The 14,655-nt window shown below is 40.5% G+C and overlaps 1 protein-coding gene across 1 annotated transcript in view; it reads left to right on the top strand.

Moving 5' to 3' along the window:
* spock2 (SPARC (osteonectin), cwcv and kazal like domains proteoglycan 2) overlaps positions 1–14,419 on the top strand; it is a 30,308-nt gene extending 15,889 nt beyond the window's left edge. Inside the window, exons 3-10 of the mRNA XM_075478346.1 lie at positions 7,404–7,518; positions 7,878–7,983; positions 9,253–9,361; positions 9,518–9,652; positions 10,963–11,181; positions 11,390–11,452; positions 12,763–12,894; positions 13,431–14,419. Of these exons, the coding sequence (XP_075334461.1) occupies positions 7,404–7,518; positions 7,878–7,983; positions 9,253–9,361; positions 9,518–9,652; positions 10,963–11,181; positions 11,390–11,452; positions 12,763–12,894; positions 13,431–13,576 (1,025 nt within the window). The 3' untranslated portion in view covers positions 13,577–14,419. The remainder of the gene's footprint in view (positions 1–7,403; positions 7,519–7,877; positions 7,984–9,252; positions 9,362–9,517; positions 9,653–10,962; positions 11,182–11,389; positions 11,453–12,762; positions 12,895–13,430) is intronic.
* The last annotated feature ends 236 nt before the right edge of the window (positions 14,420–14,655 follow it).

Consider the following 14,655-nt stretch of genomic DNA (forward strand, 5'->3'; position numbering starts at 1 on the left):
GTAAATGACACCGTCTGTGCTCGGTGTAGAATGGTAACTTTTGCATTTGCAAAAAGTCTCCTCTAAAAAGTACTGGAGTCATGCGATGACCCTGAATGTCTGAGGTCTCTTCCTCGACTTGTGCAGCAACTGCAGACGTAATTGAGCCAGTGTAAGATGAAGTCATGACAGAGCCGTGTCCTCAACCATTGTCTCTTGATTTGCAGCTTAAATTAACTCAGCTGAGTGGCAGAGTACATTAGCGCAATTTCCAAGGGGCTTAGTGATGGACTAATTGTGATTTCCAATGAAAGGCCAGAGAGAGTTAAAAGCCTGAGAAGAGAGGCTGGAAGCCAATATGCCTTGATTTAGTGTTACACGGCTGGTATTAACATTATTCCTGCCAAGTTTAAGTCAGCTTGGACATTAGAAAAACTGTTGATTGGTGAGGGAGTCAGAATCAAGATAGAATGCAGATAAAATTTAAGATATGTCTTATTCTTAGTCCATCCATAAAGAGGCAGCTGAGGGCATTTAGGCTGCAAAATTAACCAAAACAAAAACACACAAAACTGTAATCATGTATGCTGAGAAATAAGGTGAGCAGTTCCATGCTAATCTTTAGTGTTAGCTCTATTTCTTGACAGATTGATAAAAACATACAGTACCTATCCCAATTATCTAATTAGTCCAAAATATCTAAAAGTGCTCAAAGGGTCTTTTGACTTGACTGTCAAGGCCATAGTACGAATCAACTTCTTTTATACTCATCCTATCATTCAGTGATCCTTTGTGCAGCATCATTTGAGATTTTCTTCTCATCCAGTGTTTTGTCAATTCTTGAGAGGATTGCGTAACATGAATCTATAATGCATGATGTCACAAACATAATGTAACAACACAAATTTTAAGTTTTGCAGATTTTATAACCAAGTAACTTAAAGTCGTCCATACAGTGAATTTGGCTACACTTCCACAGAGAAAGTTAGAAGCAGCAGAATGTGTTCAACATTTTTTTCATGCTTCATTTAACAACTCGATTCCACTCAACTGTGTGTAAACCGTTTCATGCACGGTTAAATAGCCCAGTCAAGCTGTATCCGTAGATCGGGCCAAAAATGCACGAAACCGTGTTGAGTGAAACGTATCACCATTCAAATCCTTCAAACAGCTCACAGATCTCTCTGCCTCCAAAAGAAAAGAAAAAGAACAGAAACAGATTATATGCACTCTGATCTTATCCCTCTCTTTGTTGGAAAGAAAAACCTACAACTTTGTTTGAGCCGACAAACACTCACATGCCCAAACATCGGTTTGGGCTTTCAGTAGAACGAGTTTTGGAAAACCCACTCTCAGCATATTCTCCAGGAAAATACGTTGCCACTTTATGTATCTGAAAAACACGAACGATGTGCAATTTATCTATTCCATAGATTCCGTAGGTACTATGCATTTTTTAAACTCATGTGGACAGTGTTAACATAGCAGTCAGATAGAGCACATTTAATAGAAGATGCTGGTAATGACCCCAAAGTTAGTTGTGACCACGTCAAACTTAAAACACGCATAAAGCATTCAAGTATCTAAACACTGCACAGACTCAGTTGCTAACTTTGGTCTTACAATTGTGGAATTGTTACTTAAATTTTATTCAATTAAATTTAATTGTTACTGACTGAATTTTATTACTTCTTTGACGCAAAGGTTTCAAAATGTAGTCTAGGGACCATGGCTGTCTCTTCATGAAAAGAATATGATGGTGTGAAATGACTTGTGAAAAGCTTTAAATGTGTTTACATGACACACAATGTGTAAGTGCGAGGTGTGATTTAAAAGGCTTGTTTGGTCTTGGTTTAATTATTCAGAAACAAAATCTCAGGCCGAACAAAGGCGCACAGGTCTAAAATGCATGTTTTCTGTTGTGTTGTAATTATTTTCATTTGACTTGTTGCCATGTCAGAAAATGGCAAAATTTGGGTGATAAACACTTTTGTCATTAAGCCTAATCCTGGCTTTGCTGAGTCAGACATTATGTGTGCTGATGTGCTTGTCTGGCATTGGAGATTGAATTATTAAACTAGTCGCAGTCTGGTTTCACAGGCAATCGTTGTCATTAATCAGAATTCATCTTGCAAAGCTTTTAGGTGGTATGTTAGAAAATTAGTGCTTCTATTTTCAATTTATAAAGTTTTAAGGGCTTTAATGCATCTGTTTCCCTTCCTCTCCTTTCAACACGAATGTTCCATCTCCTGTCATTGATCTGCTCTCCTTTATGAGTAGCCTAATGAAGCGAAGGAGTGAAAAGAGGAGATTTGTCCCTCTGAGACGTCACTAAATCAGTGTGATGTCTTTACTCTGGAGCTGTGAGCCTGCAGGCATCATTTCTCAGCCAGGCAGCTCTCACCGTTGCACTCCCATGCAGAGGAAGACAGAGCTTTGGAACTGTCAGCACTGCCAACACACAGCGTTAGACAGTGAACACCGACAACAGACCGACATGTAAATTTGCATTCAGGGACTGCAGAGGCTGACTCCACTTAAGTCAGCTCCGTGTTGAGTGAGGGAGAGGTCAAGGTAATTTGCAGTCGATTTCTGCAGTCGATTCATCAAACTAGTTACTGATTGAATCGCCCTGCTCTTAAGACAGTAAACACTGCAGGCGGACACTTGTAATTTGGTTTTGTAAGAGCAAACAAGTGTAGTCACTCTTGCACATACACACGCCGCCACTCAAATGCTTGCGTATAGCAACAGAAAGCATCTTAAAAGACAGCCTCCTTTTACACTTTTTTTCCAAGTGAACATTGGATTCTCAGAAGCCAATATCAGCCTGAAAGGCCAGGTGAATGGTTAATAGACACTCTTTGGCAAGTCACTGCTTTCAGATCAATGTCAGATAGTAGGAGATAAGAGAGCATGCTGAGTCCACACTCTGCAAGGTTTAGAATTGAACACCTCTAGAGGTTATTGATAGATAACCTTAATATATGCTGACCAGCTCAAGATGATCCAGCACCATGAGTATTTTTATTGGAAAAATTCAGTGACAAAACTAAAAAATTCAAGTGTAAGATATCTCCAACATAATTAACATGTTTTAGCGTAAGAATAGTCAGGAAATCATACACATCCTCTGTCAGGGGAATTGTCAGCTCTTTATGTACAATGTGTATCTGCCCTGTTAAAAAATTTCAGCTTCCAGAAACAGAAACTACAATCCTTGATGGACTGCACCTGCAATTCTCACTCTACACTCTACATAAATTTGACCAGCATTGCCCCAAAGTTGCTACAAAGTTGTATCATCATGTTAGTCCAGATCTCCTTTGCATCAAAGTCAATCCTCACTTTAACTTGAATTTTTAGTAATTTGGCTCATTTTGGGAGACTAGCTTATTCTCTCACTTTTACTTGAAGTGTATAAACGGAGACAAGCCATGCTTCATTGGTACCTAGAAGAACACACCGCACTGATGACATTAGAGCTTGAGTGTGTAAATAGTAGATAAGAAGGCTGATGATGACGATGTGGCCTGAGCTCTGCTTCCGTTATCCTCGATCTGCAGGGATAAACCTCATGCAAATCTGGATTGGATTAGACTGAAGCACTGGCGGGCCTAATTAGAAGAGGTTTCCTGCCACAGGCATTAGTTAAATACCAAAGGGGAGATTCTCAAAAAGTAAAAATGGAAGTAGTGCTTTGGGAATTGAATGGAGAAAGGGTGGATGCAAGGGTGCAATAGGGGGGGTAATAGCGCAAGTTAAGACTGAGAGCTCACAGTGAGAATATCTAAGAATATCTAATATGTGGAGAAGATGAAGGAATGTGAAAATATGGACGAAATGTTGACTTGTAAATGTTATTGGACAGCAGGGTTTTCACATACAGTGAGGGAGAGAGTTCTCAGAAACAGCAGATTGAGCTGCAAATCACAGTCAACCCAGAAATGATTCCCAGACCACGGAGAGCCTGTTGCTATGGAAACGTCATCATTGCAGGCACTGCTTTAATCCGTGGAAGCTTGTTAAGTTAACATGAGGCTCAGGCAGCCACCTTATGCTTCTGTACTCACAACACAACGCTGTGCCAGCATTGTAGCTGCTTGCTGCAGAAAAAAATTTATCCACAAATATTTTGCTGTTAGAAGGCAGAATTATCCTCTCAATATCTGTGTGCTGTGCTGCTTCTTTTCATTTATTTGGCATAGCTCCTGGTTAAATTGATTTCAGACTGTGTAGTTTTGTGTCTGTGCCACGTAAACCTCTGTGCTGTATGTCTATCACTACCTTAATCGCCGTGTTCAGAAATTGTCTTCATTTCTAACATTTAGTGGTAGTTAATTCTGATTCTTACTTCGATGCAGTTTTGTAAAGAAGACGAGAGTGAGACACCAAACCTTTAAGGAAAAAAAAGGCAGGCAGAGTCAAAAGAGTAGGGAGCAGGGAGATGTGTGCAATACTATACACTATACACAGTCAGTGCCATCTGAGATAAGGGAAGACCAGAGAATAAGGCTCCACTGTTGACAGTCTAAATGGATGAGAAGTCTGCTTCTGGGCATTCATGCCTCCAAGCTTTACTGTTTCTGCCCAGCAGCAGAGCAGTCAGTCTGTCAGTTACACAACCAGCTCCATCCTGACAGTGGCATGTATTGTTTTGGATTTGCTTCTCAAATCAGATATCTGTTTGCCTAAATAATCCTGTGAAATCGGCAGCATTAATGTACTCAGCCTCTAGGAAAGGACAAGAGAGGAGATAATAAGCTTGCCTGATTACTGCTAATAGCACCATAAAACAGGATAGAGTAAGAGCAGGAGATGAATGCAAGCAGCTCTGTCATACAGATGAAACCTGCTGTCAAGCTGTATTTCTGCATACTGTACTGATGGATAGTGTAGATTAATACAGAGCCAGGGAAATTAAAGAGAATAGAGGGTGACATCCAGGTCAGGCTCCAGTAAGCCTGCTTGGACCAGACATTTGTGACATATGAGTGTGTGTGTGTGAGGCGTTGACACATAGTCCGGTATTTGCGGCTAGAAGACATTGTGATGGATGGGGCAGAGTAAGCAAGCCATCCAGGTTTTAGCCTGCATTGTTCGGAGCATTTGTCTCACCAACTTAGCTAAAGTGTTGTATTGAATTTATATACAAAAAAGTCTTCCTGTGAGGTGAAATGAGGACCCAAATCAGCTGTTTGGTATATGGAATATACCAAACAGCTACGAAGTAGCTCTACGAAGTAGCACTACGAAGTTAACACTACGAAGTACATTTCACTAATAAATTCAACAATCTCTGTAGAGGTGTGCATGTGTTTGTTCTTTGCTTTTCTCAACTTGATCTAATCTATTTCAAAACTCCCATTTGCAAACAGTGAGGAAATGGCTAAAACGTGCACGCTTCGTATCAGTTGGTGCTAGATGGGATCAGATAGAGGGAGGATCGTCTCTGTCGTGATTGGCCGATTTGCTGGAAGCTTTATCATAAAGTTTCACAACTGTTTTTTCAACGCTTAACTCTGAAACAGTAACATATGTATTTGTGTGCAAATGCGTTTGCTCTGGACCTCAGACTTCACTTTAGACTTTCTTTTTTCTTTTTTTTTTCTTTTACCGTTGCATTACACACACACAGCATTGTGAAACTGCTCCACCTCCTCGTGTTCAAATTGCTGCATGTCAGAGCTTAGCCCCATTCCTCAGTGTCAAAGCCTGACTGAATCACATACAAATCTGAAAATCTGCTTTCTGCATGCCCCACTCTGAACATACAGCACATCAGACAGGCCATATATCACCCACAGTAGACGTATTGCTGGGGAAAACAGTCCAGCGAACTGTTCAAATGCCGCATTGACGACAACAGCATGAAAATTCAACAAACAGAAAGAAATTAAAAACACAATGATAATGAGCTGCTGGGTCGCAGCAGCTATGAATCTATAAATTCCACTCTCTGATTTGTTTCCCCCGTGCCATGTCCTAAAAAAGTTCTGATCAAAAGCCTATACATCTCCTTCATAGATGAATGTGTGAGGTGAAGAGTTTAACAAAATCTGAAGGAGAAAGTAGGCAATAATGAAAATTAAAGAGGTGCTCTAATGGCTTTGGACACATTTGTGATTAAATGATTGGCAAGAAGGTTTTCAGGTGTGGACTGATAAGAGGTTTGCAGGTCCCTGTAGTCCACAATAGCTTTTACTAAAAGCTATTGCTTGGTGTTTTGAGTATGTCTGTCAGATAAGTTATACCAAAGTGGATCATCAGAGCATGATGTTATTGCTAGTGAGCATACTAGTAATAGAATGCTTCAACAGGAATTAGCTCAGCTGGAGAGAGACATGTGCGGGTAGGAAACTATCATTATCACAGCTTACTGATGCATCTTGAGTGTCCGGTCAGAAGCTGAATGGACAGAGAATTGCTTTGTTTTTCATGTCTGTTTTACACTGAGTTCTGTCGCAAGTGTCACTTATTTTCCCTATAAAAGGATTCCCAGATGTGCCACTTCTTCTTTTTTTTTTCAATAAACAGCTGTAGCATCACACAAAAACCAATGTTCTCCACGATATATGGCCAAAGAGAATCGTTGTGGGAAAAGGAGTCATACTGACTCCAGTAGTTTTTTACTTTCAGGAAAGTCCAGATACTGCCTTCCTCTGGAAAATCACAATCATTTTTATTGGGTGTGTCGAGCTGATTATTGCCGAGTTATCAGTTTTGCTGCAGTAGTTGCATTACTGTATTCATGCTTATCTAATCAATAGAGTAAAAGCAAAGGAAGGAAACAGACATTCAGCATATCAATAAAAACAGAGTTTATTATGCAGAGCCACTTAGTTACTGCAGAACCTGTTCTGAATTAGTCTGTGACACTGTTCATGTTACAACAAGCACAACATTTAGACAGTGTTGCAGTTTGATACTATGGATAATCCACATCTGCCGAACACAAAAGTTCCCAAAATAGTTCCGAATTCTACTGTTTTATGTGTGTGTTTGTCTCACCTCTGCTCCTTGTGCTCACTTCAGGCAATACATAGCGGTAAAGTCACAGTCGCTCGACTCTGATAAGCACGTGCACATGAACGGGCAGTGCACTAATCACCAGAAGGATTGTTGTAGAAAAAGCAAAACAGATTAGAAACAAATTCATCTGCTTCACTCTGTTAGAAGATCATTTCTATGTTCAATATTAAGATTTTGTTGTCCCTCAGTTCATCACAACATGCTTACTTTTCTTTAGAGAAGACCAACAGCTCTGCGCTGCTCTAATGTTTTCAAATGACTCTCAGCTAATGCTGAGCAAGTCAAGAGGAGATATGTGGGGTTTTACAACAGGAGTGAAATGTGCAGTGATTAGCAGAGGAACATGGAGAGAAGGGCAAAAAGTGAAGCAGTCTATGTCTATTGTTTCCCAGATGTAGACACCACCAAGGACCCTTGTCAAAAGGTTAAATGCAGCCGACACAAAGTGTGTATCGCCCAGGGCTACCAGAGAGCTGTGTGCGTCAATCGCAAGAAGCTTGAACACAGGTGAGTGTGTGTGGCCTGTGAGCAAGAACTGACTAATTCCCCCAACCCACAAATAGTCATAAATCCTACTAACACACACTGACATGAGGTCAACACAACTACTTTACTCAGAGTGAAAGTTGAATGGATTTTGCTTCTGGCCAGAGTTGGAATAATGAAGCTTGTTTGTGCATCACTGCGGTACAACTTCCTGCTGTTTAATGATAAGCTAATACATTCAGACAACTTGGAGGAGGCTGTTTGCGTCATGCTCTCATGCTCAGACTGGAGCTGCACCATCTACTCTGAATTAACACAGCGGTGGCTGTCTCAGCTGGACATAGTGAGGCTGAAGTGTTTATGTGTCCCCTGTCCTGCAGACTGAAGCAGCCTGCTCTCCGGTCTCCTAATGGAAACTGTCAGCCCTGTCCCATCTCTTCCACCGGACCTGTGTGTGGTTCAGATGGACACAACTATGCCTCGAAGGTACACTGAAACAAGTAGATACCAGTGTTGTTGTGATAGAATGTAGTATTATTGCATTTTGATTGAGTCTGTACTGTGGCTCTGGGGATACAAAACACAATAACACAATCAAAAACGCTCCAACATTTCAACAAACACAACAACCTAATTAAAAACACATTTCAGAAAACAAAAAAGCCCACACATTTAGCAGATATCATATAAATCACAACACTGCAGAATACACAGCAGCATTGTAGATAGCATAACATAACTATGGACACAAAGACAAAGTTTTTTTTAAATCTGACATGGTGCCTGGGTCCTGATGATCCACTTGGATATGATCATTTTCCAAAACTTGCGGTCCAAATTGAATGACTTCAAGTAAACTGTATATGACCGCAAAACAGCAAGACAAAGCTCATTGCACTACACATCAGTTCATTTTTTTTCTCCATGAATTCATGTACATTTATGCTATTACTTTGCATTGTTATAAAAAAATCTCCAAAATTCAAATGTCCCATTTTTGTAGAGATTATTTGATGGGTTATGGTCCTGCAGGCTGTAGTTTGTGCTCCTGTTATACTGAATCATATGATGTTCCTCTACACTCTTCTAGATGTGAAACTGTTTACTATCAATTCTATGAGGTAATAATGTATCCGTGTTATATTCACAGCTTGTTTCTGTCCCTTCCAGATGGCCAAAACACTCAGTGCAGGTTTTTTTATTTTCTCAGTATTAAACTGTGAATTGAACAGAAGTTATCACTGGATGTACAGTAGTTGAAGGGGGAAATTCAGCTTCACGTATGATATAATGATTACATAATATATGTCGTGTTGAAAATTGAAAAGCAGAACAGAAATACGTTTGCTAACAGCTTTAGTTGTATATTTACTTATGTGTTGTCCTCTTTTTGGGGTGAAGCTAACATACACCTTGCACACTCAAAGCTAAGCAGCGTAAGGAGACTCTTAAGGGAAAACCTGAGACAAAAAGCCATGATATGTGGCCTCAGAGGGACCAATTGGTGGCTTGTGGTGACAAAGTCCTATGTGTTTATTGATTAATGCTTTGTCTTTTGGATCTCTATTCCTGACCTTGTGTGCTAACTGAGGTTGAAAGGTACATTTAGGAGCAAGTTATAGATTTGAATCAAGACTTACAGTCACTCACCTCATGAATATTTGATCTGAGGTGCGGCAATAACTCATCTTACTTCACCTTTGTGTCCCCTTGTCGATGTTCCCTTGTGCTTGAATGTGTTTGTGTGTGTTCCAGTGCAAGCTGGAGCAGCAGGCATGTCTTATAGGGAAGGATCTCACCCTGAAGTGTTCAGGTCTGTGTCCTTGTCCTACTTCAGCTCCTACACTCAAGGAGAGTAAACATGGTAAGATCAACAACTACTGTATGACAAAAGAAATGTGCAACTAGATAGCTGCTATATCAGTTTCCAAATTCACATGTGCTCTCCTACACAACATTTGTAATGGCAAAAATTGCTGAAGAGAATTATCACATGCATCTTTCCCTTTGGCCTACACAGAAACCTGTACTGGGCAGGATCTGTCTGATCTCGGCGAGCGTCTGAGGGATTGGTTCCAGCTACTGCAGACCAATGCCAAGCAGAACAACAACAGCAAGCCAGGGGACAGAGCCACTGCAGCCAGCAGCACATCAGGTTGCAGCTTCTACTAAATGTATCCCAACTATACTCAAAGGGCATGTTACTACTTGAGTTTCTTGTAGTAAACTTTAAACATATTAAAAAAGTAACTGAATCTAACTGTATATCTCAATTAACAGAGGGATTGTTGCTAAGCAAGTGCCACTGCAAAGATAACAGTGGAGCGGTTTGTTGTCACATTTTTTTAATTCAAGGGCGTTTGTAGTCACAATCTTTAATCAGAAAAGAAGGCAATCAGGAAATTAATTCTGCCATCTGTGAAAGATTACTTTAATGTCCAATTTGTGACATTTAGTGGGATTTATTGGTAGATAAGCAGTATTTGTAAGTATGTTTTTAGCAGTGTTTTGTGAATCACAAGAAAATGAGAATCGTTGTCTTTTCATTACATTAAAATGAGCAATTTATGTGGAAACAACATAACTGGTCATCTTCCTCCATGTCACACCAACATGATGCACCTGTGTAAGGTGCAGCATCAGTATGTTTCCACTGTACCACACAATGGATCCAGAGAGGTTTCTTTTTTTTTCAAATCTTTTTATATTTCTGTGCTGTTAGCAGCCACTGTTTTTTTCACCTCCGTATGCTTGGTTTGCAGTCTGCTACTTCAGTGGTCCAGTTAGACCAAAAAAAAGTCACACCGGAACAGTACAATCTCAGTCTAAAGTAAAAAGATCCTAAACCAAAAGCTAACCTTAATCTGAAACCTCCTCAACCAACTTTTAGAGCTTATATCTCAGGAAAAGCAGATCAGTGTAGACTCTGGTCTTAGTTTTCTTTTTTTGAGAGGTTTATTAGCTGATGAAAATGGTTTATTCATTGTAGTAAAACATCACTGACACTGGACTGTACAGCAGGGACTCTCAAGCACTATATTTGGACCCTGACCAACTACCACAACATGTAATTTATCAGCAGGGATTATGTGATGATCAGAATGACAATATTACACTGGTTTATCTTCACACAGCAAATAGTTTACAGGCCCTGCATTAAGTAATAAGGAATTGAATATTGAAGTATAATACGAACAGAATGTGAAAGCCTTGAAAATGTGGGGAAATATTTTAAAGAAACCTTTCAAACAAGACTCAAGGGTCTTTTGTGCAACTTGAGACAGGATCAATGTATGAAGTTAAAATTCTAGGTCTGTGGTGATAATGATGAGATTAGATTTTCAAAATTTTATGATTGAAAAACAAAGTAAAATTTGCAGATATTTTTCAGTGGGCTGGCATGGATTTGATTTCCATTTGTGCAGCTGTATCCTGGTATAAATGAATGTGTCTCTGTGTTGGCAGTGCTGGACAGGAGTCTGGTGGCCAGCTGTAAAGATTCCATAGGCTGGATGTTCTCCAAGCTCGACACCAATAACGACCTGTACTTGGATCAGGCTGAGCTGGCTGCCATCAACCTGGACAAGTACGAGGTCTGCATTCGGCCCTTTTTCAACTCCTGTGACTCCTACAGGGACGGCAAAGTCTCCACTGCCGAATGGTGCCTCTGTTTCTGGAGAGAGAGTAAGTGGTTTAGGGATGATGTGAGGGTTTCGTTTTGTGTCAGGTCAGTTTTTTATTCTTGCGAAAAGTACTTGAAAATTATTTTGAAATTGCAGGGAAGCATTGATAACATTTACAGGAGATTCTCATTTTGTCTTTTTCTTTTTCTCTGTCCTGGGACGACCTGCGGCTTTACGTTCTCATGTTAAAATATTCCTTTTCTTTCAAGAGCCTCCCTGCCTGGCCGAACTAGAGAGGATCCAAGTACTAGACGGCGGGAGGAGAAGGTTTGGTAGGTATTTGACTTTCAATAAGATCATTTGAACCCAGTGGGATGTGTTCCTCTTGTTTGAGCATTTTATCAAGCAGGTGACAAGCGGGAGGTGGGGATTAATCCCTGATCAGCCTTATGGATTATAGCTTGATACTGACAGACGGCAAAGAAAGGAGGCACAGGTCTGTCCCTCCATGTATGTGTCAGAAGGTGAATATGTTAGCGTGTGTGCAGATTTGGACATGAGTGTGTGCGCACTGCAGATTTTGCCTGGCTGACTGGGCTCTGAGTCAGGACTCTCCAAGGACACAGAGCGGCGGGAGGCGGAGAAGCCTGCCAGCGAGACACTTAGATCTCCCACTGAAAGACTGGATGGCCGTTATCTTTTGGCCTTTTAAACTGTTTTAATGTTACTATATTATGAAAATAGAAGCTTCTGGGATATCTAACGTCATGACAAATTCATCCATCTCTAAAGAGCATGATGGGAAAAGTTCAATTTGGCCTAACAGATAAGCACAGCTATGTTTTGAGTTATTTCAGTGGCTTACATGTGAACATTGTAGTTCAATAAATACAAGAATAAGAAGTACAAATTTAAAACTTTGTGTCCTTTCCACAATTTGCAAGCCACCTCCACACTAACCCAATGTCCTGCAGTGTGCTGACCTTATTCCAAAGAATCTATCTAATAGATAGATATAGCCACCATCAAATCACCCATTGATTTTTAAGCTTATCCTCAGCCTATTTACCTTTTGTGTCTTGACCTACTGAAACCAAAATTTAGGAGCATGAGTGAACAGCGGAAACAACGTACTCCCATTTGGAAGCAGCCCTTTCAATCATACGTTTGCCCCACCGTAATGCATTTTACTCTCATTAAGACTTAACAAAATGAACATCATTCTCTATTGAATAAGACTTGAAACTGACGATTGAGACTATAAGAGAAAATTTTACAAATACACAGTCACAGTAAACACACCCTGCTGGTTAATATATAAACTGCGAGTTAAAGTCACAGAAAATTGGCTTCAATTTGTGGAGAATGGAGGCTTCTTTTATCTTTTTCATACAATGTATGTGCTACACCTGTGTATCATTCTCCATGCACACATTTCTGCTCATGGAAAAGTACATGGAATTGGCCGCCACATTCTTTACATATACACTCAGTGCTATGGGTGATGACACAAACATGAAAATCTGTGAGATGTCTGTTGTTTCCCAAATGGATTTTGGAGAAACGATGTGGTATCCAAAGTAAGGTCCCTTTACCCCTCCTGAATTTTAAATATTTACATGTATTTATGTGTGATTTCCAGGTCGATTCATTCCCAGCTGCAATGAAGACGGCTACTACAGGAAGCAGCAGTGTGACAGGGGCGAGTGCTGGTGTGTTGACCAAAATGGAGGAGAAGTAGCCGGATCTAGGATTCGTGGCAAGCCGGATTGTGGTAAGTCCCGCAAATCTCAGCAGCTGCCTTTGAGAATTTGAACTTAAAGGGTGAATGCTGTTTGAAAAACCAACACAAAATATCCAATGCTTATCGTCCCCTTTCTTCGCTGCTGCCCCACATGCATTCTGCACAAGGCTCCTTTATGTTAAATGACTGAGGCCCACTGCCATATAGCTCACTTCAGGGACCAGTGCCACATTCATGTGTCCAGAGTCATTTGCATTCTAAAGCGGTGCTTGTCGCTGTGAGAAAAGTCTTTCAAGATAAATGGGGGCTGGTTGGAGTGAACCTGCGCCTGATAAGAATGGTTCCCCTGGCAAGGTTTAGAAATAGCTATTAAAATCCAGACAAAGTCAAACACATGCCCCCTTTTCTTGCCGTTGCAGTCAATGTTTTTAAATAGATCTCAGTATTTCTCATTGGAATAGAAAGGACTCAATAGAACAGAGTTTAGAGCAAGATGGCCACAGTGGATAATTCAATTTCCCTGCCCACCCCTGCCCCTGCATGTTTTATTTCCCTTTTTCTTTCAGATTCTGATATGTCTTATTCAGGAGATTTTGGCAGCGGGGTTGGATGGGAGGATGAGGAAGAGAAAGAAGCTGAGGAGACTGCAGAAGAGGCTGAAGAGGAAGAGGGAGAGGTGGGAGAGGTGGATGATGGTGGATATATCTGGTAAAGGGCAGTCGTGTAATCCAGCCTCTCAACAGAAGCATCTCAATGGTCCCAAATGCACACCAACATAGACACACACACACAGGTCCTGCAGGCAGATGGACGGTGAAGAAGCTCTTACACTCAGAACAACACTGGTTTAGGAAATGTTGAGGGATACATTTGAATGGGAGGGTGAAAACCATTACTGGAGTATTAAATGTAACGGGATGTTCTTAAATTGGACGGGGGTGGGGGGATATCACTTATAAGAAATTATGGATCTCGAGTTGAGATTTTTGTCCTTCATATTTGTGAATCTTTGTTCTCATTTGTTGTGTGTTCTTTCAACTATCTTTGAGCAGTTTTTATCTGCATAATGGAGACTTGAAGAAGCTGCAGGTAAATGTCATGTGCATTGCGTAAAAAACTGAGCTAGTTTGGGTGCATCTCAATACTGACATGTTTATCTTTAATGTTTGCAGAACAGCAAAATTTCAGTATCCAGTTTTGGTTTAAGGCAGGAAACTGACAATAAAGAGAGGAAGCCCCCATAGTATGTTGAAATGCACCCTTTGACTTTATTGTTTCATGTCATATGCTTCGGCTCATATGTGACAGTAGTGCTCTGTCTCATTCATGGCGTATTAGGAAGACGTTTCTCACGCATCACTCTTTAGCTTGTATATAATGTGTGTATCAGAAGACAGAATGTCACCAACTAGTCAATGCCTTGAAGAGTAGCAGATTATACTGCTTAGCTGGCAAGTGTACATCAAATCATAATGTGGATCAATTATTGTGTTTAATAAAAAAATAAGCAAAATAAACTTATCTTTGTGGCCCAGTTGGCCACTCTTCATCTGCATCTGTGCTCTTTTTCTTTGAATTGCATGTCAGGTTTCAGCGCCGTCATGGTCATCAAGCAGTGGTGTTAGCTGAGTGTGGCCAACTATATCCCTTATTTCCGTTGCATTGTACACCAAATAAATAAAAGGGAAATGAAGGTTTACACATGAGTGTGCACCTTTGAAGCCCCACAGATTTGAACTCAAACTTGAGGCTGATCCATGCTGGCTGCTTTGTTAGGCTCTAACTGTGAAA

The sequence above is a fragment of the Odontesthes bonariensis genome, chromosome 2 (assembly GCF_027942865.1).
Source record: "Odontesthes bonariensis isolate fOdoBon6 chromosome 2, fOdoBon6.hap1, whole genome shotgun sequence".
Taxonomy (NCBI): domain Eukaryota; kingdom Metazoa; phylum Chordata; class Actinopteri; order Atheriniformes; family Atherinopsidae; genus Odontesthes; species Odontesthes bonariensis.